The 26,489-nt window shown below is 41.6% G+C and overlaps 1 protein-coding gene and 1 long non-coding RNA gene across 5 annotated transcripts in view; both read right to left on the reverse strand.

Annotated features, from left to right (window-relative positions):
- Window positions 1–2,824: 2,824 nt before the first annotated feature.
- On the reverse strand, window positions 2,825–5,081 carry LOC130148796 (uncharacterized). Its single transcript, XR_008821670.1, has 3 exons — window positions 4,560–5,081; window positions 4,074–4,164; window positions 2,825–2,961 (listed from the first exon to the last, which is right to left on the reverse strand). It is a non-coding gene; the product is annotated as an uncharacterized LOC130148796 (long non-coding RNA).
- A 2,501-nt stretch (window positions 5,082–7,582) lies between these two features.
- MAPKAPK3 (MAPK activated protein kinase 3) overlaps window positions 7,583–26,489 on the reverse strand; it is a 50,582-nt gene continuing 31,675 nt past the window's right edge. Inside the window, exons 3-12 of one of the 4 annotated variants that reach the window (XM_056335611.1) lie at window positions 22,614–22,753; window positions 21,706–21,770; window positions 19,488–19,567; window positions 17,537–17,663; window positions 15,998–16,073; window positions 15,695–15,819; window positions 13,581–13,666; window positions 10,880–10,960; window positions 9,324–9,371; window positions 7,583–8,369 (exon numbers count right to left, since the gene is read on the reverse strand). In XM_056335611.1, coding sequence (XP_056191586.1) covers window positions 8,217–8,369; window positions 9,324–9,371; window positions 10,880–10,960; window positions 13,581–13,666; window positions 15,695–15,819; window positions 15,998–16,073; window positions 17,537–17,663; window positions 19,488–19,567; window positions 21,706–21,770; window positions 22,614–22,753 — 981 coding nt within the window. In that variant the 3' untranslated portion in view covers window positions 7,583–8,216. Of the gene's footprint in view, window positions 8,370–8,583; window positions 9,372–10,879; window positions 10,980–13,580; window positions 13,667–15,694; window positions 15,820–15,997; window positions 16,074–17,536; window positions 17,664–19,487; window positions 19,568–21,705; window positions 21,771–22,613; window positions 22,754–26,489 lie in introns of those variants that run through there. The other 3 variants (XR_008821405.1, XM_056335612.1, XM_056335613.1) reach the window with 3 other exon arrangements.

Consider the following 26,489-nt stretch of genomic DNA (forward strand, 5'->3'; position numbering starts at 1 on the left):
GTTTCAACAGAACATCGTTTTCTTCTTATAATCCAATTATTTCAGGAGAAACAGAACAAAAACCTGAGTATGATTTAAAAGCGGTCAGCCAAGGGCTAACCACCACTCCATCACAGGGTATTTTCCCCCACATCTGCCACACAGTGCAGCAGACCAGAAGTGGGGAGGGCTGCTGGTATCCCCGGCTGGGGGACTATGTTCCTGCATCCAGATGCCCCAGGTACGAGAGGTCCAGCCCTCAGAGCAAACGTGCTGCTCACTCCTGCTCACCGTTCATATTACAGGACAGGTTCTCATTCCGTGCCAATCTCCTCTGACATACACCTACTATGAGTGGGCCTGCCGTCAGGGACAGGGTGACAGGGTGACAGGCCATGATCTGCCAGGCAGATTCCCACAAAACTGAAATTTCCTATAGAGCTGAGGTACAGCTACTGAGCAGTATGTACAGACAACTAACTCAACGTCCTTTTACCTGACCTGCCAGGCCCCATCTGCGCATGTAGAATAAAGGCAATTCCAGCCAGAGCTCCTCCTCACCACCCCTCTCCTCCTCCTCTTTGGACTAAGCAATGTCCAGTGGCAGACAGAAAAGAGATGACAAAAGACATGAATCCAGACATTTACTGGCAGTGAGAACCTTACTTTAATGATGCTGTGGGAAGAAAAAAAAGTGAACGTGACAACAAAAGCTCAGACTGAACTTTTTGAGGTTTTGTGCCAGCATATATATCTCTCCATATGTAAATATATATTTGATTTGTACTTCTGAATTGAAAGCATTTGGGCCACAACATTTGCAATACTTTCACATATACTAAACTTTACGATATATGACTTCAGAGATGTAAGCACACAGAATCACTTTTGACATGGAAATCATCATCATACAAAGAGAAAGCTACCAGGTCTGTCTTTAAATAAATAATTTTTGTTATGATGGTATTTCTGATTAACAGAAATTCGAATTAAATTTCTGCTTTCACATATACAGGAGTTAATTCTAATTAAGCAAGCTCAAGGTTTTCAGTTGCCTGGATAGTCCTAATTAGATTCTTCCACATTATTACTTCAACATATGCGATCATACATGCATACAAATATCAATGTTCTTTTTATCAAATATGAACTTCCTTTTCATATTTTCACTGGAAATAAATACCTGAGGTTGGGAACTAAATCTGCTCCAAAGGGAAATACACAACCTCAGGAATCCTACCCAGAAAAGTTTCAGGCTTAAACGAAATGCTTTAAAATTTATTTGCTTTAGTACAGAATAGCACCACCATTTAGGTTTCATATAGAAATAAAACTTTTTATATTAGACTGTAGTTGTGGGAAGAAAGTTTGACGTGTATGTGTGTGCACACAAATGACTGTAGATAAGCTATGAAAGTAAACAATATTAACAAAGTAATCACTTATTATTACTGAGTTCCTGTTAGCCAGCCATATAATTGTTGTAACTTGAGATGACGGAAGCTTCAAGTGACAAGCACCAGATGCCTTATGACACAGTTGTGTACTTCTCAATCTAATGATTTCTTACTAGACAGTTGTTCCAGGATCCTCGAGGAACAGCTTAAAACCTGACTTTGTGCAGGCATGACAAATTAATCAAGAAAACATCTGATAGCTCTCCTGAGTGCCAGCCAAGGTCTGAGCTGGATGCAGAGAATCCGTTATGAAACAAGGAGGCAGACCTAGCTGAGTCACTTTAAACCAGGAAATTCAACTCCTTCCTACTCCTTAGATTTAAAATATCCTATAGCAAAAAGCTTCAATAGGATTTTTTTTTTTTTTAATGTTTTGGGAAGAAACTGAAATTGCAGTCAAATCTCTTTAAAGCAAATACTCATAACTTCCAAGCAGTATAAAATACATCAAACTAACAAAATTAAGAAGAAAAAAATAAAAGGATTTGAAGGGAAGAGAACTAGACCACTTCATTTCACTCTTTGTAGTTAAGTAAGTATTCCACATAAAGACGTAAAAGTCAGGAGGAGGAAATAGAAGTATTTCTGCTCTAATTGGCTACTTGTCAGTGAGATAATGTACAACCACCACCAAGAAATTCTGGAATAACAGTTCTATGATGCAGGACACGAGCACCGTGCTTTACACAGCTGATTGAAAAAAAGCTTAAATCCCATGGGAAATAGGACTTTAAAGCAAGATAATTTCCTAAGAAATTTAAAAATGTTTTGTTCTGTATAAAACTGAGAAAAAGCAAAGGTTAAAACACCCATGCAGGAGCTGAAAGAGCTGATGACTCCACTTACACCCCTCCATTTACTGCAGCACGTTGGGTAGGAGAGATGATGATGGAAGAAGTGCATCAGCCTCTGGGAGGAGTCTCAGTGAGGCAAGCATGGCAGAGCAGCTCATCACACCATCAAGCAGGGGACTTCTGTGATGCTGAAGGGAGACCAGCATCCTTTTGGGTTATCTCTAAAGGAGGCACCCATAAATATTGGACAGTAAACCCACAGCCCATTCTCAAACAGGAAGAAAAAGTATTAAGTTCCAGCTGGGTTAATTTCTTTGTGGAGGTCTTCTATTACCCTCAGAGGGATATTGTTCCTGCTATTACTCATTGCTCGGAACTTTCCTCCTTATCATTTTACATACAACGTAGTTTCTTGTTTCTTGCCACGTAGTGGGATTCCTTGAAAATCTTCCAATACTGTACACCACAAGAAGTTCAGAAATAAAAGAAGAGGTGGTACAACTGTAACTGAGCCAAAAGAACCCAAACACAAACATTGCACCATGGAACATGGGCCTTGAGACAAATAATTAGATTTTTACTCAAGACAAGGGTCAAACACACAGTGATAAAGTGCAAGATAGAAATGCAAAATGTCTGAAAGCAAAAAAGAAAGTTAACCTCATCTTGACAAGGTTTCTGCAAGCAGAAAGGGAGTTCACTCAAGCAGCTTTGGGGGAGCAGAATTTAATCTGCAAAGCATATTTGTTCAGTTATTAGTTGCTCTAAAAACTGGGCCACTTATTTGGTATACTAAGAGCATTTACTCAAAAGTCTCATTTATAAACATCAAGCTGAGCCTTGCTTTAGACTACCTCAGGAAAAAAAAAAAAATGGAGCCTGTAATGTATATCCATCTTTAGGGAAACATAATTATTTCTGAATTCAGGAACTGCTCTGGGCTGGAGCAGCAGCTAATATCCCAACCAGAATTTCCTTGATCATTACTCAAGCAGCAGCATTTTTGTTTTAAAAAACCTTCCTCCTCCTCCCCCACCAGTATTCCTCTTCTAACACATTCCATTCTAATTTTAGTCTTTTGAGAAGTTTCTTTTCCAGATCAACCCACTCTTTTCCACATTTAAATAATTTTCATTTTTTTTAAAGAGCTCAGCTTTAGCAGATGTTTCAGTAGCTAAGCAATAAGAAATCTCTTGAGAACATCTTCCAAGTTTCCCAAATGGATTAGCCTGGAAGTTTTGGGAGAACAGTATTAGGCAAAATAGACAGGCCATTTAATTTCAAAACTGGAATAAAACTCTCAAGATAAAAAAAGACAAAAAGAAGCTCTAAAAAAGAAGCACTTAGCTCACTGTTAACAGATAAAGTAGGTGCAGCAAGAGACACTTGTTACACCAGCAATACTGGTAATTAACCTGAATGCACTAAAATTCAACAGAAATAAATCTGGAAGCTTAACATGGAAGAAAATGATGCAACACCTCCATATTTTTTTTTTTTTTTTAATTTTCAGCTTCATTGCAGCCCCATGACCAAGAATACTAAGTGGTTTGCAACCATGGACTAAATAAGTACATTGCAGTGGCTAACGGTGGACAAACCCCAGCATGCTGTCAAAGCGGCAGAGACTTCACTAGTAACTTGGGCCAGCAGTCCCACACAGCTAAAACATATTTATTATCAGATCTGGAAGCTGAACTGAAGCAAGGTCAAGATATCTGTACACTACAAGTACCACCCCTCCCCAGACAGAAGATAGCCTGGCCCTTCCATGTCACCTCCAGCTATTTGAAAGCTGCACTTTTTCTCTTTTGGCTTCTGGAAGCTAAAACCACCGCAGTACCTTTTTGCAGTCTCAAGTAGTATGAGGAAACTTGTATGACGATGCCTCTGTGCCTTTATGCAGTTAGAGCAGACCTGTGACAGCTTGGCACCTGGTAGATTCATGAGGCAGGAAATTTTGAAGTGAATTTAATGCCAGGCATCATTTACAGATTTACCAATATAGATGTTCATCTACAGCCACAGGGTTATCTTCCACATTTCCCTAGAGTGCAGCAAGATTCTCCTTCTCTAGCAGTGAAAAAGTCTAATAATAAGTTGAATCTATCCTGCTACATCTGCACAGAGGTAGCACTTGCAGTAAAAAATAAGTTGGAGCAGAATACAGCAGCAAACTTTCTTATCTTATTCTTCAACATGACATATCATCCCCCATTTCTACTCACTTTGCCTCATCAAATACATCTAACCACACAAGACTAAAAAAAAAAATATTACCCCCCCCTATTTTAAAGTTGTATCTAATACTCAAAAAGCATTTTCTTACCCAGTGCAAAGATTTCAGGGAAACATTTCTTCAGCAAATGTTATTACCTAGGAGTGCTCTAACTTCAGTTTTCTAGATGTGAGATGCATTAAGGATGTACCTGTAGTAAACTTACTTCTTGTTAGCTTGCAAGAATTTTTGACTATTTTTGTTTTCTTTGAGGTTTCAAGTATGTGTTCTCTGCCTTCCAAATTTGCTCCCTTGTCTTCATCCTGTTTAGGCTCTCTAAAAGAGAATTAACTATGTTCACTCTCAGCCATGCCAGCTCCACTACTGAGAACAGCCAGGTGAAGAGGGGAAATACTGAAACAGGAAAAAGAGAATCTGGTATTTCCACAAAAAACTCTCTAAAACATGTACTCTTGGAAGAAAGGAGTTCTCCCACATATAAATTAATTCTCTGCTTGCCTTCACTCCCTTTGTCCCTGTGGTTTGTTAGTGAGTGTGAAAGGGCACTGGTGAATGAGCTGGGGTGCATCCTCAAGGGCAAGTTTTCCTCCCATTAAGTACAGCGGAGCTGCCTCCCAGGGCTGACTTCATGCTTGGGCTAAGCGTGCAAATAGACCAGAGCAGCTGGACAAAGGTAGAGCAGAGGTGTTAATCTGTAACACAGGTTTCAAACAGTACATGTAGTCATGATTACATGCAAGTAATTAAAAGCTTTGGCTCTCTCCTCCTCACTAAATCTTCCTTTTCTCAAAAGCGCCTTTGCCAAATAAAGACTGAATTGAAAAGAGGACGGGAAATTAGATCAAACTGAGTACGTAGCATTCCCATTATCCCTCACGTCAGCCAAGTCAGAAGCGGTTACATAATTGGGCCTCTAGACTCTAGGCAGTGAAGTGTTAAGAGAGAAAAAGCAATCCCAGGACTGCATGCTGGGTTTGACAAATAGAAAAACACAGAAGTAGGACAAGAGCTTACCATTAATGTTAGTTTTTAATTGTACCATGTCAAAAAAAGGGTCATCATATGGCACACGTGGTCAAAGAGGTAAGAAAGTGTGCAGTGCAAGAAATGGAAAAGTGAGGGAGGGAATTTTATCTGCACTCGTGTACGCGATTGTGTGTGAATCAGAGAAAGTGCACTTGAGTGAGCAAGAACGCATGTGTATGAGAGGAGTACAGTGCAGGGAAATACAAGGGGAGGCAGCGGCCCATAAGCAATTGCTATGAAAAGGAATGGGGGCGGGGAATTGTGCACAGTCCTTTTATAGCTTCTGCTGTAAAAAATAAATAGACCTTTTAATCTGTGTTCTCCTTGAAGCCTTCTCTATTGACCATTCATTTCTTCTTTCCCTTCCCAGCTCTTTAACTCTTCTATATGGTTGAAGAATATGCAAATGCATAATCAGTTCTGTAATAGCCTATCCTTTCTAAAAACAGGCTATAAATTTGGATTCTAAGCAGCAGATTCTAAAAAGACTATTATACTGTATGGCTGGGGGGAAAAGGCAAGGCTCAAACACCACCACTAGCACACCTGGGTTCTTTGTACCGCAGCGGGGCCGCAGCCCGGCAGGAAACACCCTCGGCACAACGCGCGCACCTACCGCGCCGCGGGGCCCGAAGGGCGCAGCGCCCGTGCTGGCACCGGGCAGCGCTCCCTGCGGGCGCTGGCGACAGCACCGACGTGCCACAGGCCCCAAGACCCCGCAGCTTTCAGCTGACGCCAGCTACCAGGGCTGGGGAGCTCTCGGGGAGGCCGGGGACCTCGGGGCTGGTGGCGATGCTCAGGCCGGTCCCCCGCGGCCCCCAGCACTGCAGGGGGGCGCTGCGGCCAGCAGGGGGCGCCGCGGGGCCGGGGGACGCCGGGCGGCGCAGGGGCCGGTACGCACCGCCGGGGGGGCCGGTACGCACTGTCGAGGGGGGGCGACGAGCAGAGCTCCCTGCGCAGGTCCCCGCAGTTCGCACAGCTCCGGCTGAGCCGGCCACGCTTAGCACAGGCCCAGAGCCCGCCCCTGCCCCGCCGCGCTGCGGGAGGCTGCGGGGTCCGAGCGGGCGCGGGTCAGCAGCTGCGCAGCTCCCGCGGCGCCGCCTCCCTCGGCTGCAGTGGGCACGAGGGCTGCCGGGCAACACCCGCGTACACCCCCACGTCTGCCGTTCTGAGGCCCTCAGTCTCCCGCCGGGCTTTACAGAATTCCTGGACGCTGTCTGTGCAGGGCGGGCCGCCAGCACTCTTAAGTCCGAACCCGAGGAGATGGTGCTGTCCTGCCTGAAGGGACCGAAAGCTGAAGGTGCTGTGCCCGCATGCATCACCCATCACTCCAGCTTCTGAACTGCTGCCCGGTTAAGACTGGAAACCCACAGGAAGGAATCGGGCCCAGATGGGCTTTACAGTTCCCCATGGAAAACTACTCAGGAAGAGATACCATGTCTCAGAGCTCCAGACCAAACTGACAAGCAAGGCAGCACCAGCTGGAAACCAAAAGCTCCTGCTCAAACTTTGGGCAAGACAGAAGCAAACACATGGGTTGTGACAGTTTCAATACCATGCTACCCCCAAGGCAGCCAGGACATAACCACATCATACACAGGTTGCTGTGTTAACTGGGTTAGTGGGAGCATGTATCACCCCGATGGGCACAGAGATGGGAAGGTAGCAGTGATGTACATAGCACCCTCAAAAATTTGGATAGCATGGGACAGAAACTTGGATCTGGCTCTAATCCCAGCTGCTGCACCCTGAACACATCACAACTATTCATTTGTTGTATTATCATTTACAGGTAGTGAATAACACTTGCATAATTTCTAGGAGTAACACGATAAAATATACTGGATGTGCTATAATCATAGAGATGCTAGATAAACATGAAATAATTTTAAAACACATCTTTGCAGAGACTGATACTTAAAACAAAACCCTTAAAAAAAATCTTGAAGTTGGGTAGCCTTTGAATGTGGACATCACTGAACACTCACTCCCCTTCTCCCCTTTTCCATCACCTTCGACACAGATGTACTTGCAAGGCAGTACAAACTCTGCAACATCTCAACAAAACCAGGGGTGACAGGAGGAAGGAATGTTGTAACATGATTTATTAAAATCAGTTTATAAAACCCTAGGACCATTTCACAAAGGAGAATGGAGGTCTCATCCAACACTGTGAAGATGGGAACAGAGCTCCCCAGACACGGTCCAAAGCCTCATATTGATCCTTGTTGGAGGTAACAAGATCTAGGTGGCAGTCAGATTTGACGATTCAGATCCTGTCTGGAGCCTTGTTTTCCTTTTTGTCTTTTAACATTCTTCCGAGCCTATTAACACACCAGTACTCTGTGCGCCTACCTCAAAGCAGTTTTTGTCTGCATCACTGGAAGCACATAATTTTCAGCCTAGACTAATAATACTTTCACAAATATTTGTGTCACCTCAACTTAAAAAAAAAATAATCAAAACACAGCGAGAGGAAATATTTTGATCACAAAGTAAAATAAACTAGCAAACCAAGGCTAGAATCTCATAAACCAAGAATTAGAATAGGAAAAAACCAATGGGTGGATATCCTTGTAGGTAATGTCCCTTAGGTGGTGAAAATCTTTGGATCCAGAAACACTGACAAAAACACCGCAAATGAAGTAGCATCCTCCCCCTCTCTGACCCCAGGAAACAAATCAACCCCAGCACCCCAAAATTTGCTACGATCAGCACATCTTAGGCACAGAATCTGGAGATAATTACCAGAAGGAATGCTGGCAGACACCAGGGTCCATTCAGAGAACATGCATTTGCCACTTCTTCCTGAATTTCAGAAGTGCCTCTTCCAGAGCAGTCTCTTGTATACAATTGCATGTCCAGTTGCACGCCCTAGAGGTTGTGGATCCAAAAGGAACAGTAATATTCTCTGCAGGATACTTTCAACTAATTAAATCCTTATTAAAAATCTTCACATAAAGTACCATTTAAATGAAAAACATTACAAGAGAGGGCCCGACAGTGGCATTGACGTGACACAATGGTTACAGTTTAGAAAACGTACATGTTTTCAAATGAGATTACATGACAAACTCAAACCTTCAAATGAGACCACATGAAGACTTTATGAAAATGGAAATGTATGGATGCCTTTTCCTGTAACAGGAATACAGGTGACATTCTGTAACTATAGGAGCTAAGTTTGGAAATATTGACTATTACCAATTCTAACACGAAATACTGTCCAGATGCATACATAATAGAACTGCACCTGTGCTACTCATATAAAGAGCAGTGACATTTTTCTTCTTTCTCAGTACTCATGTTTGAACTACCAAAACACTCCTAGCAGAACACTTGGCATTTTCTCTATTCCCAAGTTTTAAACACTAGCAGAAGTTACTTTTGTAGATGGCTGTTAAAGCTTCAGTGCATTAGTATGCTGAGACTGACTCCTGCTCTCTCCTCTTGTCTGACACATTTAAAGCCAAAACAAAACCCCATAACCTTTCTGGTATTACTGCACCTGCAACAGAGTCATGTCATATACATTAGCCTTTAAAAGCAAAGCCCTGATTCAAGTTATAAAAATGTAATCTTTCACACTGCTCACTCTTTGCAGGATAGCTTCTTCATGGTCTCATTGCCTTGTGGTACAGACTGAGTTGATCGCACTTATTTTAAATTGTTCCTTTTAACGTTTACCCTCCACCTACAGGTCCCTGGCTTCTCTTCTCATTGGTTATTGCACCCTGGGGCTGCAGAAGAGGCACCTGACTGCTTCTGCTTCTTACGGCGTTTGTTCAGGAGACGGTTGTTGGATGTTTTCAAGTCTTTGATTTTCACCTGATCATAGTCCACCCTCATGGTAGCCAAAGCACTGGTCATCTCCTCCTGAAACCAAGGAAGAAATTTATTGAAAACCCTGAAGCAAAAAGCACACTACTACTCCAACACTACTGCAGGAGATGAACGTACAGAAAGGAACCCTCTGTTACACTACAGCCAGAAATAGCTGAGCCCTTTCTGCTGCATTGGACTATGACTAAAGGCTTCATTCTAGTGATGGGCTCATTCAGGAGGAACTATTCAGACAGTGTTTCATATGTGAGCATGCAAGACCACACTCCACTGGCCTAAATTCCACCATGTCCCTATGCCCAGCATTTCTTACTGGCTGGCTCTGGGCCTTCACCAGCTACTGAGCCTGGGCTTCTTATACTAGACTCAAACCACTGCTTTCCTTGCTCTGTCACCAAACTAGGCTAGCAGGAACTAGAATAAAGAGTCCATACAAAGTTGCTTAAAATTAGGAGCTTCGAATTCACACGCTTCCTTAGCTGGGATTAATGTTTAAATGCAGGCAAATTTAAAACTTTTAAAGAAGGTTGTGAACAAAAATCTGCTTAAGTAAATGTCTAGGCATTTAGTTCAGGAACAGAAAACCGATTAAATGTTACGGGAATGTTGGTGGCCCAAGGGAATACCTCTGCGACCTATACATAAACATAGCACAAACATAAGAAGTTCTCAGAAACATGGAGATGAAGAAGGCTAAGTGAAAATTTGACCTCTTTTGACTTGGGAGGAAAATGTTGCCTAGGTCCTATGAAATTTTACTATTACATAGCTCAACATCTGAGACTATACATCAGTAATTTAAACAGAATCAGTAATCTGTAAAATACACTATAGAAATGTTGCAATTATCAAAACACAAAGCACTAAGTGCAGAAAATTCATCATTAATTGTAAATGCATGCCCGTGTCATAAAGGCCAGCAGGAAAGAGTTAAGGCTTGCATACAACTTTTAGTCTGCCCTATAATTTCACTGTGCAGGGAGCATTCAGCTGCCATTACTACAAACAGGAGGTGAGGCACCTGGTTAGATTAAGGGAAAGACAGATATGTTTATCCCCACTCTCACCAAATGTCATAACAAGACAAGGCTAAGGTGTTTCATGGTGTTTTACAATACAAGAACAGAGCAGAAAACCACAATGCAGCTTAATCCCTCCTGCCCTGTCCCCCTAGATTTTCATCATATTCTTCACTTCACTATAATGAACCTGAAACTTCCTCAACACTGTCCCTTCTCCTCTGTGGTTACATACAGTGGCTCAGCAGGTAGCATCATTAATACCTTTGATCATAAATATAATCTTTGTTGATACTTGGCACAGCTGTAAGGCTGTCAGATGAAGCTCAAATAGCTTTTTTTTTTTAAACAGTTACCATGTACACTACTGTTGTAACCAAGACTGTTAATGCTTCCCTTGTTTAACACAGTTGTATTCAAAATAGCCACAATCTTCAAGGAAATAAGCAAACGCAGAGAAACCAGCCCATCTAATCTCTTATCAGACTTGACTTCAAGAAATCTGAACTACAATTGACTCACTTTAACTTCATCCCAGTGGTCTTTATCCTCTTGCAGGACCCGTGCAGTATGAAGAGGAGTTGGTGGCACTGCCATTGATCTCTGAGAAAAGGGAAAAATTCTGAAAGAAGTGTTCTGCAAAATCAGGTTTGGGAAGTGACTGCTTGCTCTTTTATGTGTATGCAGGGCATAAAACTTTATCTAATGTCCTTTGGTGGCCCTCATTATTCATGCTTCCAATCACCCCACAAGCCAATTCATGTGTGAGGTAGAAGAGGACTTTAGTCCCCACATGACAGTATCTTTAAAGAACAAAAGGAGAGAAAAATCAGTGCTGAGTTTCTTTCACTCTGCCCCCTTCCAGTCCAACCAATAACCATGTGCTAGGTAAATTTTTATGTACATTTTAGATTTTAACTGTCATTTCACTATTCATTACTCAATGTTTTAAAGTGGTTAATCTGACCTTTATTTTGTGGGACCTTTTCTCGTACATATACATTAACTGAGATTACCAGTTTATCAGATCAGAAGTGTGCCCAAAAGAGGAAATTATACTATTATTCAGACTACGGGACAGTTCAGAACACGGTGCATTGTCTGAGATGCTCTTACACACAAAATTGAGATCTATGCTCACCTGCCACAAAAGATCAGTAAATACTTTAAATTAGAATAAGGTACAATTTCTAAAGCACAAGGCATAGTTCCCTAGCTAAATTCAGCAAGAATCATGGTATTTCTTGCCGGTCCATAACCCAAACTATAATTTCATTTGGATATTCTACCTTCCTTATGCTTTCTACCCAAACTTGCTGTCTGCTGCTGTGGGATCCTACACCAGACACAGCTGCATGCCAACAAAATCTAGGGAGATCCCTCCACATATCACTGTAAAAGAAGCATTACGTTGGAAGCAGTGCTTACACTACCAGGCTAACAGAAGCACTGCAGTAGTTACAGAAGTGGAAGCAGAAATCATGACTTGTGCAGCCTCTGGAAAAGGACCCTAGCTGGCCAGGGTATAGTTTTATTAAGTACAGCTGGGATAAGAGAAACGGAAAACCAGCAGAATGGCTTTAGTGATGTGCCTTAGCAGGTGTTGAAGATGCCCTCCTATCTGCTGTGAGCTGCTACTTGTTAAAAAAAAACTCCTTAATTACAAGCTAACTGGAGGATTATGTGCTACACCTAAACTGACAATTTTTGCATAGTTCACAATAATACTTCTGCTATCCATTTATCAAAAACAATAAAAAAAGAAAGGAAGAAAAAGGAGAGACAAGCACCCTGCTCTGCTGTTTGTGCAAGGAAGAACACAGACATTCACTATGTTGGTCTTTCCCTCTCCCTCCCTCTGCCTCATGGGAAAAATACATTCAGCAGAAAAAAAATGCCAATCTGCAGCTCCTAGAGCATTCTTCCAGGAACATTATCTAGCACAGCTCTTTGGTGCAGTGGAGTCTATAGACCTTGTCTCTAATCTCCTCCTTATTAATTGGTTATATGCATATTTCAAGTGACATGTGTCGCTGTAGGTGGTAGCTTCCTTAGCTATTAGGCACTCATTCTGTGAAATTCATCGCCTGCTGACTTCTGAAATACCTCCTTCTTGGGTGTTCAAACACTTAAAGCTGGAGGTATTTATTCCAAACATGATTACATTTTTGTTTGGTTAAAAAAGACTTAGAAACATTGTCTAGGTTCTGTTCTAGTTCTACAGAATCTCTGTAACCCCAATTTCTCAGCTTTCACAACTCTAAATGAACACATCCATTTACTTCATCAGGATGCTACACAGCTATTTTTATATGATTGTAAGGGCTTTCTGATCTTCAAACAGGCATTAAAGAAATGCTTTAGTCATGCCTCTGTTTCTGCCCCTTCCTCTGAGGATCAGCATAGACAGAGAAAGCACTATGGGAGAAAAGCGCATTCTACAGTACAAGTGATTCTGTTCCTGGCTGATGATTTTTTGGGCAGTGAGAACAAGACTGGTGTCTTGACAAGACAAGACTTTCAGGCCAGAAATGTGAGAAGTATAATCTGCTATTTTGAGTGACACCTACAGAGCAGAGATGATATCCTGAAACTCAGTCTGGTAACTCCTGAGATTCTCGTCTCGTTTGAAATATTAATATTATAGAGTATTTTTTCCCCCCCCAAAGAAATATTTTTAAAGGAAAAGTAAATTCAACCAAGTCACAGAATGAAACCTGAACTGGGACCATTAACAGCTCTGTGTACCACCCTATCTGGCAATCTCCTACTGGGTACTAAGCTGAGACCCTTGCTCCTCCCACACACATTTCCAAACAAGGATAAGAATTCCCACTAAGCACAGGACTGTGTTCACACTAACACAGCTATGCACAATGGTGCCTGGGACCACTAATAATAGCTCTTTTTAAATCCTGCACTGATGAAGTAAGTACATACAGTTTATTTTTGTATTTTTAAAGAGAGTAACACATGCATATGCTGCAGAGTCAACAGTGACTGACTGCTCAGAGAAGATACAGATACATTCAGCTTTTGCTTCCAAGGACACTGTTGTGGGTGTCTTTCTTTATGTGTCCTCTGGTAACACCAAGAAGAATTGTGGTTCTACAGGCAGATGAACTTCTGTTAACAGTAATCATCATCCTTCTTTTGCCGTGCTATGTGGAGCTACATTAAGATCTGCATGTAAGAATTCATGTTGTAAATATATGTAACTCACATTAATCCAAGGGTGATTCATAAACTGAGAAACTGTCATCCTCTCTGTCGGGTCTGTCTTCAGTAAATGGCGAATCAGTTGTTTGGCTGAAAAACAACATGGCATGTTGTAGTCTACTACTGTGTTCCCAAGTCACCTTGAGAAGAAAGACCTGCTGAATGAAAAAAGATAATTTTGCAGAACTCAAAATACCTACCTATTGCTGTTATCATGTTAAGAAGCCATGTACAGTGAGGTAGGTTACGATGTTTAACGAGTCAAAACATGAAAACATCCAGAACAAGAGGTAAGAAGGAAAGATGAAGGCCTGGGGATTCCAGCTACGCTATCTACACCACCAAACCATTTTGAGAGCAAGAACCTGAGAAAAATAGAAACGTGGGAACAGAAAGCTGCCAAGCTGCCTGTCTGAAAGATGGCAACAGGCTTGGCATTATGGGCTGAATGAATGCATAAGCTGACGTTTTAGGAAATGACAGAAGACAAAAACTAGCACAGGCTGTGGAAAAAAAAGGACAATAAACTTTTATTTGACAACTGAGAGGCCACTAGAAGGACAACAAAGTCAAAGAAATAGATTGTACAAATAGGCTTTGTAGCAGTTTCTGAGAACATGGTATCTGCCAAAGCAAGAGTACTAAGTAACGGAGATATGATGAGAGTCTAGACAAGAGTTTCATTAATGCAGGTGACAGACCAGGAACACTGCATCCAAGGGATGATATTTAGAAAGATGTTCACATAACTTCCTTGGGGGAACCTAGAAAAACTTCTGAGTAAAAGTTCTCTTTTAGAAACATCAAATGCAAGACAACTAAATGCTTCTAAGAAGCTGCCAGAGATATAAGCTGAGACTTTAGTTTGTTGAGAGAGGCTGCAAAGGAGTTTTACAGTAGAGATTACTTGAAGTCTAAAATGCACAAGGGAACAAAAGCAGGGGACAACAGAGCCTGTTAAGGTGGTTACAAGAAGCTGGAGGGGAATTTAGAGGAAGTCTCCATAGATGATGCAATGATGCAATAATTAGATAAAGAAAATCATGACAAGAACAGTACAAAGGAGAGCAAAAAAGCAGTCTGCTACGGTGCCTGATCAGCCTAAAAGAGCACATGTAAACTAGGTGACCTTAATAGGTTTAAAGGTAGAAGGCACCTATCTTCATTCAGGCAAGCATACAGAAACCCTACAGATTTTCCAAGTGCATGTCCTCTTGCCAAGCTCTCCTGGTGTTTTGATAACTGCTGTAAGATGAACAAGACCCAAGGCAGACAAAATATTAAACCAGAAACACATAAGCAAAACACCTTCCTCATTAATGTTCAGTAGTCTATGCTGCACAAGCAGCCATGAGATCCAATGAGGGGTTAAAATGCCACAGATGACAGTATTATCCAACTATAACTTGTTATTGCTAAACAGGAGACAACAGCATGCTAGCAACAGCAAGATAAAGGGCTTGTTAGAAAAAAAGATGTGCCCAGAGGTTGCTGACCTTTCCCTCTAATATGACAGGCAGGTGAGACTTCCAGCTTATGGAGACTCTCAGAATAAGAGGGAACCAAAAACACCCACTTTCAGGACACTGGTTTGAACCCATCCAGGCCACAGCTGAACAGCAGCAGCTTTTGGTCAATGACTTATACAAAATGAATTGTTGACCTTGATTTAAGTGGTGGCTGGCAAGTTCACACATCACAAAAAACTAGCATGAAAAGTTGCCATCCTTGGCTGTATCACCAAGGAGGGAAAAGACTGAATGAGTTCTTCAGACAGTTTGCCTTTCTTCCAACTCAGCCTGCATTGCAGCTGTCCTGGCAGTCTCCTTTCTCGGGATTAAAGACTTGTTTCCAGAGGGTTTAATCTCAGCATTCACTAGTGCTAGCTGGAATTTGAAAGAAAGTTTTCATCAGTCCTTTACTTTCTGTAGTACCTAGGTTGCTGGCTAGTATCTGAGTTCCCAGTCATCCTCTGTAACACTTTACAAAAAATTAATTTAAATTCTAAAAGAAAGGGAAACAAAAACTAAGACAGGCTTTTAGAAATAGTCTCTTGTAAGCACTCCATCACTGCACAACACCATGCACACACTCATCAGTAGCAGTGAGCATTGTTACCTTCGTCTGACACTTCAGCCCACTCTGGATTGGGAAACCCATACTGTCCCATCCGAATTCTTCTCTTCATCCCTGGAGAAATGGCTTGACCAGTGTTTGAGTAGAATGGAGGGAACCCACAGAGGCTGTTAGAGTGGACAAAAGAACTCTTTAACTAGGAAAGTCCTTTCATCTCTTAAAAAGCCCCATACAAGCTCATATTCCTGAGCAGGTTGCATGATCCTAGTGACTAATTACTTGTAAGAGCAGATTTAACAAGATATGTCTGTTTTCTATTAATCAAGCCTCCTTCCAAATACTTACAGAATATATGTGATGACACCCAACGACCACATGTCACACGATTTGTCATACTTCTCAGGGCCAAGGACTTCTGGAGCTGAAGAAGATTAAACCCAGAAATTAACAGAGTACCAGATATTTTCTTTCCTCTCCATCACCTTATAAGTAGCAGCACACTTCATCAACAAATATCAGAGGCATTAAAAAAATGCAACTCACTGTAGGAACTGGGTACTATTTTCTATTGACAAGTTCCTAAACACATCTAATGTAGCTTTAAAGAGGAGGAATGAAGCTGGCAAAATGCCCTACTCTTCACCCTAGTGTCTCTCTGCTCAAGAGAGTACTAAGATTACAGAGAAGCAGAAGGAGCTATAGCTAAATGTGTACAGGGAGACACTGTGTTGAAAGAGGCAGAAGCATATGTTCCAGAAATCAGAACAGAAAGGACCTACTTTAGCTGTGATAAAATTTTGAACGATACTTAGATGGAGTGTGTTTATCTCCAGCAGCTACAGAGCACTGTATTTTAATTTGGCTTCCATAGCATTATATTTCATTTTTTTCCCCTGAGGCAGGTGAACTGGCAGGGAGCTTGATTTTGTGAGGAAAATGATTCTCTAAACTTATGAGCAATCATGCTGGTTTATAAGAAGGTGTTGAGAAGGGAAATGTCAGCTTGTTTAGATACAAATATAAGGCATAAAACGATGTATGTGTAAATTACTTAATATTTTATCACTAATCCCGTCTTACAAAAATATAAAGAAAGCATCAGAAAAAAACCCATGGCTAACGTATGATCTGCTAACAATGAATAACAGTATCTTTCAATACAAAAAAATATAAAAAACTTACATTGTAGAAATGAACCAATTCTTTCAAAAAATTAAACCCTTTCCTCCAAAGAAATTCCAAGCATGGACTGCCTCAGTTATACCATATGGTGAATGGCTATTAACTCAAAGACCAAAAGAGATGTACTCTAAAATGAGTGCATAAAGGACAGTCTACTGTGACATTCATTACACGGTGCTCTGTCTCTGGACCAGATACAAAATACAGGCAAAAATTCAGCTGTGATTAAGTCATGTTGGTCTTTTATTACTAATTCCTCCATTTGCCAGCTTTAAGAAGCTTTACAGATGAGGCAATACTCTCCTGTTATCTTTTATTGCATTAGTTAAGCTAAGGGACGTTTCGCAAAGAAACACCCAAATAATCATGAAGCTGAGTTAAAATTATGGCTTTTATTGCATCATTCAAAGGAAACATCTGGATTACTTCAAGTGCAATCAGAAGCAACATGTACTTTCTCCTTGTTCCTCATTTGCATCCCCTGTTAAGGTTGTTTCCTTTGCAGCCGAGGAAGAGAGCAGAACTGAGCTGTACTGGAAGCAGACTATGTTTGGGTTGGATCCCAGTTAAATTCTGCAGGCTACCTCTCTGCATTACATTCACAATAGAAAATTTCCCATCTATTCCTACAGTTCACTGTCCTACTAGAAGGGCGAAGGTGACAGACTGAAATAGAAAAGAAATGCATCTTGGATAACTTACCCACATAATAAGGAGTATAACAGGGTGTCTGCAGCGCGTTTAATACAGTGGTTTCTTTGGCAAAGCCGAAGTCTGTGAGTTTGAGTACAGTATCCTTCTCTTTAGAGGTGTAAAGCAAGTTTTCAGGCTGAAAGGCCACCAAGAGAAAGGATAAACTGGACAATGAAGAGATGTCTCTACTGAATTGAAAGGTCAAACGATTCCTGCTTGCCTGGATCACCACCAGCATCTGGGTCTTCTTATTTCTCTCACATCTCCACCACAGCATGCTGAAAGTTCCCTCCCAACATGTAGCATTTTTGCTCAGACTAAGGATCAACATCCTTCTCAATATGGTATTTAGGAGAGCCATCACAAGACTCTCATCATGTCCGATTAGCATCAAGTCTGGCTTCTTGAACCTCTCTCTAGTTCACTGCACTTACTAGGACTGTTCTGTCTAATCAACACCAGTTGATGTGACAGCACTCTGTACTGCACTCAGGTAGCTCAGGTAGAAGACGAGAGAAGTCATCAGCCAAACTCTCAATGAGCAACTGACATAACGCCATCAGAATTAACGGACACAGACACAGGTCCCTTCCTGTCCATCCCCATCCCCAACCCCCACCCTGAAACCCAAGTTAATTCCACTCTTGCTCTACACTCCATAAAGGCTCCCCAAAACCAGAATTGGCAAAGGAGGAATCACAGAATCACACAGCTCTTGTGCACAAGAACAGGGACAATAGAACATCTTCAGAATCTGCAACTGTTTGAACTTGTTTTCTAGCTTCTCAGTCATAAGGAAGCTATGCCTTCTCACATGCTAGTGTTTAGGGACATAAAGAACAAAGGGCTTGAAAGCAAACAGGATTTAGGATCTATTAAGTAATTTGTACCATTTCTATGTTAGTTCTCTGAGTGTGTGTAAGGGGTGTTTGGGGCTAAGCACTTCAGGTTTTGCACTGGTGATAGGCAATGGCACATAGCTCCACAAAAGGGAATAGATTTTTAGTCTCAGAACTGTTAAGTCATTCTCCAGTTCCTACGTAAAGAACCCTCAACCCACCCCTCAGTGACACCAAGCAATGGCAGCTCCCCTCCAGCTAAACACACAGAAGCATCTGTAGAAAATTCACAAACACTGAACTGCAGAAGCAATCAGATGCCTTGGTCTATCATTATGTGACCTGCTCTCCAGCACATTCCATCACACTGCTGTACCGCTGCACTAGAAATGCCTTGGCGCAGCTACCTTGTCTTTGCTTATACTGTGCACTTTACAGAATGAACACAAAATACAATACTACAAACCCTGTCAAATCTCTACAAGATCTGGGTACAAACTTTAGCTAATAAAACACTGTTCCACATAGTAATAACTGAGACCTTCCCATCTTCCCAAATATTTACATATACTAGTAAAGTGGGTTGGATGCATGGAATTGGTATTATTCCTCCCATATATGCACTGCTCCTGTTTCTGAAGGGGGTGGTGGTGTTTGTTTTTGGGGTGGGTTTTTGGTTTGTTTGGTTGTTGGTTTGGGTGTGGGTTTTTTGATTTTGGGGGTTTTTTTGGTCTTTTTAGGCAAGTATAAATCTGAAAACAACTAATAACTGGCAAAGACTGTACATAGAGGTATAGCATCTAATATAAGTTCATTTCAGGCAGTGTTATTTTCTTGTTAATTAACTGGATTGCAAGTTGGTAGTACCTCTTTAATTAACCATCTGACTATCACGAGATTCTTCTGCATTCTGTACACACCTAGGAGGCATTAGCATACATAAAATTCTGACCTTTGACTAGTTGCAAACTAGTTGTGAACAGATCCATTCTCACACTGGCAAAGGTACAGGAACACTCTGACCATCTGATTGTACTCCTAGATCTATTTAAACCACCACTGCCCATTTATTTTTCTGCCTTATGCTCTTTTCTCCCTGCCCACACACTTTCAAGACTCACCTTGACGTCTCTATGGGCGATGTTCATTGAATGCAGATACTGGATGGCTGTTCCAATGTCTCTCATTATTTCAGAGGCCTCTATAAATACAATTTTAGAGAAAGGTCACATTAACATTCCCACTGTAACTCAGGGACATGCTTGGGAATGCTTATGACTTACAAACAGCTTGCTGGAATACAGGGCTAGCATCAAGACTAGAGAACCTAAAATTAGCCCCAACAGCTGTGTTTTGGTTTTGCAGGCAGCCATAGCCCCCAGTTCCCTGGCTGTTCAGCCCTCCTGTGCAGGCACTGCAACTGAACCATTGAGTCTCCTGCTCTTTATGAGCTTGTAAAATTGTGTTTTAACCTGCTCACCGGAAAAGCAGCAAGAGCAGAGCAGGTACACAAGTAACATGCAAGACTACGGAGAAAGGAGCCCCAACGAGGACATAACCCTGATTGTCCAGGACATGTCCTCAGTTGTCTGAGAGAGAAGTTTAACTTTCAGCTTCTAGTTCAGGGGTAACAGAAGGATCTAAAAGATTTTCTAAAAACAGAGCAACATAAGAATATAGTAATTTTAGGATAGGTTACATCTTCATTCCTCACAATCTTTAGTTTTTCCTCAGGAGAAACAAAATCAACAGTTCTATTCTGCAAAGCCCAAACTGCCACCTTTGAAATAATATGTTTCTAAAATTTAACATAACTCCAGTGGGAAATTCTAGTGGTTGGTGAGCTGCCTTGCAACAGCAGTACTCTTGAAGTCTGGAAGAGTTCAGTTACATAGGCAGAGGTTTCAGAGCAGGGAGGAGTGACATTCCCATTGTACTAAGTGAGCATTATGTTACATCACCATTGTCAGGGAAACAACAACTTCAACCTGGTCCTCTTTTTTCTGCATAGGTAGAAACCTTGGCTGCAGCAGTGAGAGAAGGTAGAAATCCTTGTACTATAACAACCTGGAATCCTTTCTGACATGGCTTGAGACTGAAATTACGCAATCTCAAGCAAGGCCAATCAGAAGGCAGGAACACTCATCTTCTTCAGGGAAAACCTTGGCTCCTAATGGGAAGTTGTGGCTGATATATAAACAGCTAGCGAACCTCGGGAATGCGGTGGAACAAGACTCATTTATCTCAGGAAAGAATTAAGGTGTTTTTTTTTGTTTAACACTCCCAGACGATTTTGAGTAAGTGTTTAAGATATTATACAATGCTATTTAATCTAGAAAAATCACGTTTTTAGCACAGTGGAGTCACTAATGATCAGAGTCTTTCCCCTGGAATCTTTTATTTTAGCGAGGAAGAAATAAATTTCCTGAAAATGCTCATTTTCCCTACATGAGTCTTTCATAACACTTAAAGGATTCATCCCAGGCTAGGAAACACAGGAGCACAGGATCAAAAAAAGCCTGGGCTCTATAAGAGACTTGCAAAACAGTCACAGTAATTTACAAGCTCGGGTGTAAATGTTTCTTCTTCTAATCATTCTGTCACAGCACTAGCTACAAACACTAACATTTTATTCCTGAGCAGCAACAGGAGTTGTGAATGGACAAGAAGAACCACAGTCAACCACACCTGTGGTGCTCCGCATATAATAAATAGCAAAGACAATAAAAATGGCAAGACTATTCTACTGCAAGCTCTGTCACCAACTCACACCAGGTCTTTAACTTGTGCATATTCCCTATCATAGATAAGCAGGCTTGTTTACAGTGAGGCTAATAATACTTCCCTTCAAGTAGTACTTTAAAACCCTTGAATAAGAGATGTTTCATCTGATGCGATTTCCTTGTGATATTAATCACCTAACAGTATAGCTGTGCACAGTGATGCTGCTTGAGGGACCACCAGAAAAGAAATCATAGTAGCAGCTGCACTAATCATGTCAGAGGTGGTCTAGCAGAAGACCAGGGACTAGAGTAACACAGGCTGCGGTGGTACAGAAATGAAGCTGAGCAGGTTTGTATGAAGAGTTTTCCTCTAAACCTTCCACACTGTGCCTGAACTTAGCCAATTCTGGTAATTCCTGATTTTCTGTAACTTGTAAAAATAACTGTTTAATACAATGTTAGATGGAAAATTTTAAAAATAAAAACTTTAAAAAATTAAAAATTACTAACAAAAATCAAATTAAAGAAAAATTCCTGTAAGGTAACTAAGCAAGGGGACAGAGAAAGGGAGAAGCAATCTTTAACAAACTTTAAAATTAAACTTCTGATTTTTCACCTCTCTCAGTGAAAGCTTGATCTCCTCTCTCCTGGATCCTGCTAAACAGCTCTCCTCCTTCCATGCTGAAACGAAGAACACAAAAAAAACCCCACTTTACACGAGCAGAAAAGATCAAATTAACATCTGATTGTGCATCCATGTAATGGCACAGAACCATGGCAGGAACAGGTTAGAAAAGATTACAGGGTGCCTCCTATGCCAATGCTTCCTAAACATCACACTCATCTGAATCAGTGCAAAAAGCCATTCTGATATGGAATAAACAGAAAACAAAACAAGACCAAGAGATTTTGATGCTTTCAATGTACCCTGTCACAAGGAACATGACACAAGTAGTTGGGAAGTTAGATACACTAGCACTGGGAGGCTGACCAGTAATCTTGTTTTAAGTGCTGAAGATGGGAAAAAAAAAAAAAAAAAGAAAGAAGGAAGCAAATATACTGAAAAGGATTAATTTGTCCCCAGTGAAGACAACAGTAACTGTGGTATTACAGATAAAGGAGAGAACACAAAAAGTTAAAGTCAAAATAGTAGCAAAAAGGATCATGTCAGATCACTGGATTTACATCTGAAGTTGGAAACCAATCAAAGTGCATCATATTTGTAGAGACATATCTTTCAAGATGGTCTTAATTAGTCAATGTTTTAATGAGGGCAATTGTCACGGGGTACAAGAAAAATTATTTACTGGTTAAGATTCCTCATTCTTCCATCATACAAGACAGCTGGAGCAGCTATACATTTCCCTACCAGTACCATAAAGACAACGAAAGGTTTGCTGTGCAAACCAAAATCATGCTGCTGAGAAAGCTCACCTAACTCTCATCTAACATCCAACACATTCTACCACTCCCTCCACCCTCTCAAAGTCCGCTGTTTGATGGGGGGCCGCTGCTGGTCCATACCATTCCATGACAATGAGGAGGCATCTCTTTCCATGATGTATATTCTCATAAACATCCAGGACATGGACAATGTGGGGACACCCTGATGCTCGCCAATGATACTCTACTTCCTGACGGGCTTTTGGGTTGTCATACAGGAGCTGTAAAGAAATAGGAGAGAGCAATGTCAGTGAGCCAGCATCATTCTGCTTCAAATCGGCACCTACATGCATTGAGCTCAAAGATAGTGGCACAGGCTCCTCTTAGCACTTTCTCCAGCCAAAGGATGCCAAGCCATCACAAGACTTGCACCATCTCTGGGCTGCCCAGCTTCTTAGAAATACAGAAACAACTGGTCCCTTGGAACTGGAAAGACCTCAAATGACAGTAAGGAGAGACTTTGAATCTGAGATGGAGACAAACCTATCTCACCCACCTCTGGGTGGGAAACAGCAATTTTTTTCCTATTTGTTTGCAGTACTTGCAAACAGAAGAGAACCCCTCTGCTAAGGACAATAACCCTCCCACCTGCTCCTCAGCTGCTGGGAGAAGAGACTTCCGGGTGCAATGCAAATCCTTTAAGTTCAATGAGATTTAAAGCAATGAGGAATTTCACACTGACTCTGAATGGGCTTCTTAAATACTACACAAATTTCTGGCCCTATCAGGGTTGGGAAAGGGACTTTTCACTATATAGATGTTTCAACTTCTTTCACTGTCACATGCAGGGCCAGTTTATTTTAAAGGCACTAATCTCTACAAGAGAGGTAAGAGCTCATCTTTCCTGATCCTGCAAATTTGTACACAAGAAATGCGTCCCTTATTATTTGAAGAACTGGTCTGTATCAGACTCTGCAACTGAGCTTTTGTGCAACAGGGGCACATTGCTGAATCATGCCTTTTCTTCTCTGCCTCATCTCTCTAGACACCACTAACACTTTGTGACACAGACTTTCTCTTTACAGCACATTTATACAGTTCCTACACAATGCGGCTGTGATCAGATTTTGATACTTTATGCCCTATAGTAATAATCATTGCAATGAAGGAGCAGCAACAAAACTGATGCTATATAAAGCATTGTTATATGCATTAAAACAGAAGAGAAAACAAGCAAAACCAATCACCTCTGATCTATTTGCCTTAGAAAAGGACTACAACAACTGTGGGGAAACTGTTTTCAAGTAGGCAAACAAAAAGTATCATTGCTGCACTATTAGGCTTTATTTAGCCTGAAGCTCTTCTCACTCATGTTTGCTATCAGGTCCCAGTCACAACACAACTGCATGTTAACTGCTGAAAACAAGTATTAACATGTAACCTGTCATTAGGGACCTATGAATCAGACCAGGAAAGCAAGATCGCTTTTCCATCCAGTTGCCAAGCTAAGGCATGAATGAAGTCACAGGCACCTCTCAATATAGGGAAATGCATCATTTAAAGGTCACAGGAAGGAAATCAAAAGTTCTGTTTTCTTTATTGACTCCAATACAGACAATCTGCATCACTAGGGAAAAAACAGCCTGCACTTCTTTGCTGCTTTGACATCCCTTTAAGCAAAACAGACACAGTAACATGGCAGGAAATGCTCATAACACTTTATGAAATGCTGGGGAAGCCCTTGGGATCTACTGGACAAGGTAAGAGGCTTCTTTTCCAGGCTGGGAACAGGAAACGGGTGACAAGCACTCCTCTGCTGAGTGCACTTTCTAGTGTTTTTGTGAAGCACAGAGAGGCTGCAGGAGGGGACAGACAAGCTGCTGCAGGAGGGCTGCTGGCTCCTTAATTGAATGGGCAGGGAACCCCACCACCATGACCTCCAGGCTTCCTCAGCTCCGACCCAAAGGCTCCAGTGGGACACCAGATTTTCAGAGCACACAGAGCTGAAGAAGCTTTCTTGCCAAGTTAAATGCCCTTGCAGCCAACCTACTTCTTCCACAGCTCTTGTTCTGCACCCAGAGCACACCTTTTGAGATCACTAACTACCCGCCTCCTCCTTCCTGCTCCAGCCTAGCTGTGGCCTTATTTCCAACACAAATAACTTCCTAGAGAAAGAGATGGCTCCAGTTCGGACAAAAAGCCCATTAATGAGTGCAAGTGCAGTAGCTTTACTTTTTTCAGCCATCAGCCCATTCAGTAACTTTTCCTTCACAGCCACTGCGTTCTAGCTCAGTAGGACTGTCTATCAGCATTTTCCTCTCTGCCCTTCTGAGTTTGGGCTGCTGCCTAGAGGTCTCTTTAAAAGTTCATTAAATTACATGTGCAACAATAAAGCCTAAACACCCTCAGGACTAGCCAGGCCATTTAGAAAAGCATTAGAGGGTTTACTGCTTGGATATTACTGGATTAATGCCACTTCTGAGAAGGACGCTTTAAAAACCTTCTCACCTATCCTATGCTGCTAATTAGACATAACCGTTCTCTTTACTAATGTTAACTGCACTATAACCTGTACATCTTGTGCCTGCACAGTGTGCAGAGATGTTCTTTTTCCTGTTTGTATCAAGTGCTTATGAAAATTGTTTCACAGAATTGAATTCTCACTGTCTAAAGAGCTTTTACAAGGCGTTTTGATATACACAAGGATGCTGCATTTTCTTTTCTCCACCCCTACCAGCAAGTTTCATATACTCCTTTAGTGCCAAGCTTGAAAGTACTCAAGTCAAGATGACACCTGGAGAAGCAGAGAAAAGGAAATGTAAAAATAAAGAGCAGATACACATACCAAGCAACATCTGATATATCAACCAACTGTTAACCTTCAGATTTCTCCTTCTGAGCCTCAAAAATAAATTAAATCTTTTCCTTATGTCTAAAACTGGAAGCCATAACTACAACTTTTAAGACACTTTATAGATGCAGACACCTGTAAAATGAAAGTCAGGCAGGGTTTAAAGCACCAATTTCTACAACATTTAGGTGATGACTTCCAAATAGACTGAAATTCTAGCCCTGTGGTTAAATGCTACAAACTTGCAAAAAACATAAATGGACATTCTGGCATCTTCCTGAGCCTGAACAGTCTGTGCTTCTATTGTTGCAACAGCTTTCATAAGACTGCAACCAGCTTCCCCTGACATTCTACAAAAGTGTAGAGGTTGTTGTGAACAAACTCAGAGTTTCAGATAAGTTTTCCAGCACTTCGGGTTCACGTTGGTTTGAGGAAAGGGCAGCTTTGTCCAACAGTATCAGTTCAAGGAGCTGCCAGTCATCCCCCTAGAATTCCCACATAGTTCAGGTGAGTCACAGATTGTCATGATGGGCTGTGGGCAGGATCATGAACCAACCTAACTTCAAAACAAGACAAACCCAAGAAACATGCTATATCTCCCAATTTTTCATGAAGCCAGATCAGTGATCCAATGTACAATGCACAGCAGCCTTTGCATAACAGCGAGGGGATGCCCATGTGTGTGGTCAGACAACACAATTTGGAACAGGAGCTACGCGGTAGAAAGCTGTATTTTTGCTGGAGCTCAGCATTACTGAACCACTGCCTAAAAGAAGCAGATGAAGCAAGTATTAACAATTATTCACTGGGAGATCACCAAAAACACAGGTGATGGATGGCAAGAAAGTACAAGAACTCCAGAGCACTAACCCCTAGTGATTCACATAACTCTTCCTCGTATCTGCAAAAGCTGGAGGCAAGAAAGCTGCACATAGGGTTCGCTCAGCCTGTTTCTGAGGAACAACAGGGCAGACACCAACAGATGCTCCAGGATGCCCTGCTAATTCAGGGCTTGGGCAGTGGAGGGAGGCCTGAACTCTTTCAGTTCTGAGGTAATGGCCTAATTCTAAACTGCAGCCTGGAAGGCCAGCTCTGCAAAATTTCCCCCTGTGCAGAATTTCTTCGTAATAAAAAAAAAAAGTAGACTAAAAAGAACACACTATCAT

The sequence above is a fragment of the Falco biarmicus genome, chromosome 4 (assembly GCF_023638135.1).
Source record: "Falco biarmicus isolate bFalBia1 chromosome 4, bFalBia1.pri, whole genome shotgun sequence".
Classification (NCBI taxonomy): Eukaryota; Metazoa; Chordata; class Aves; order Falconiformes; family Falconidae; genus Falco; species Falco biarmicus.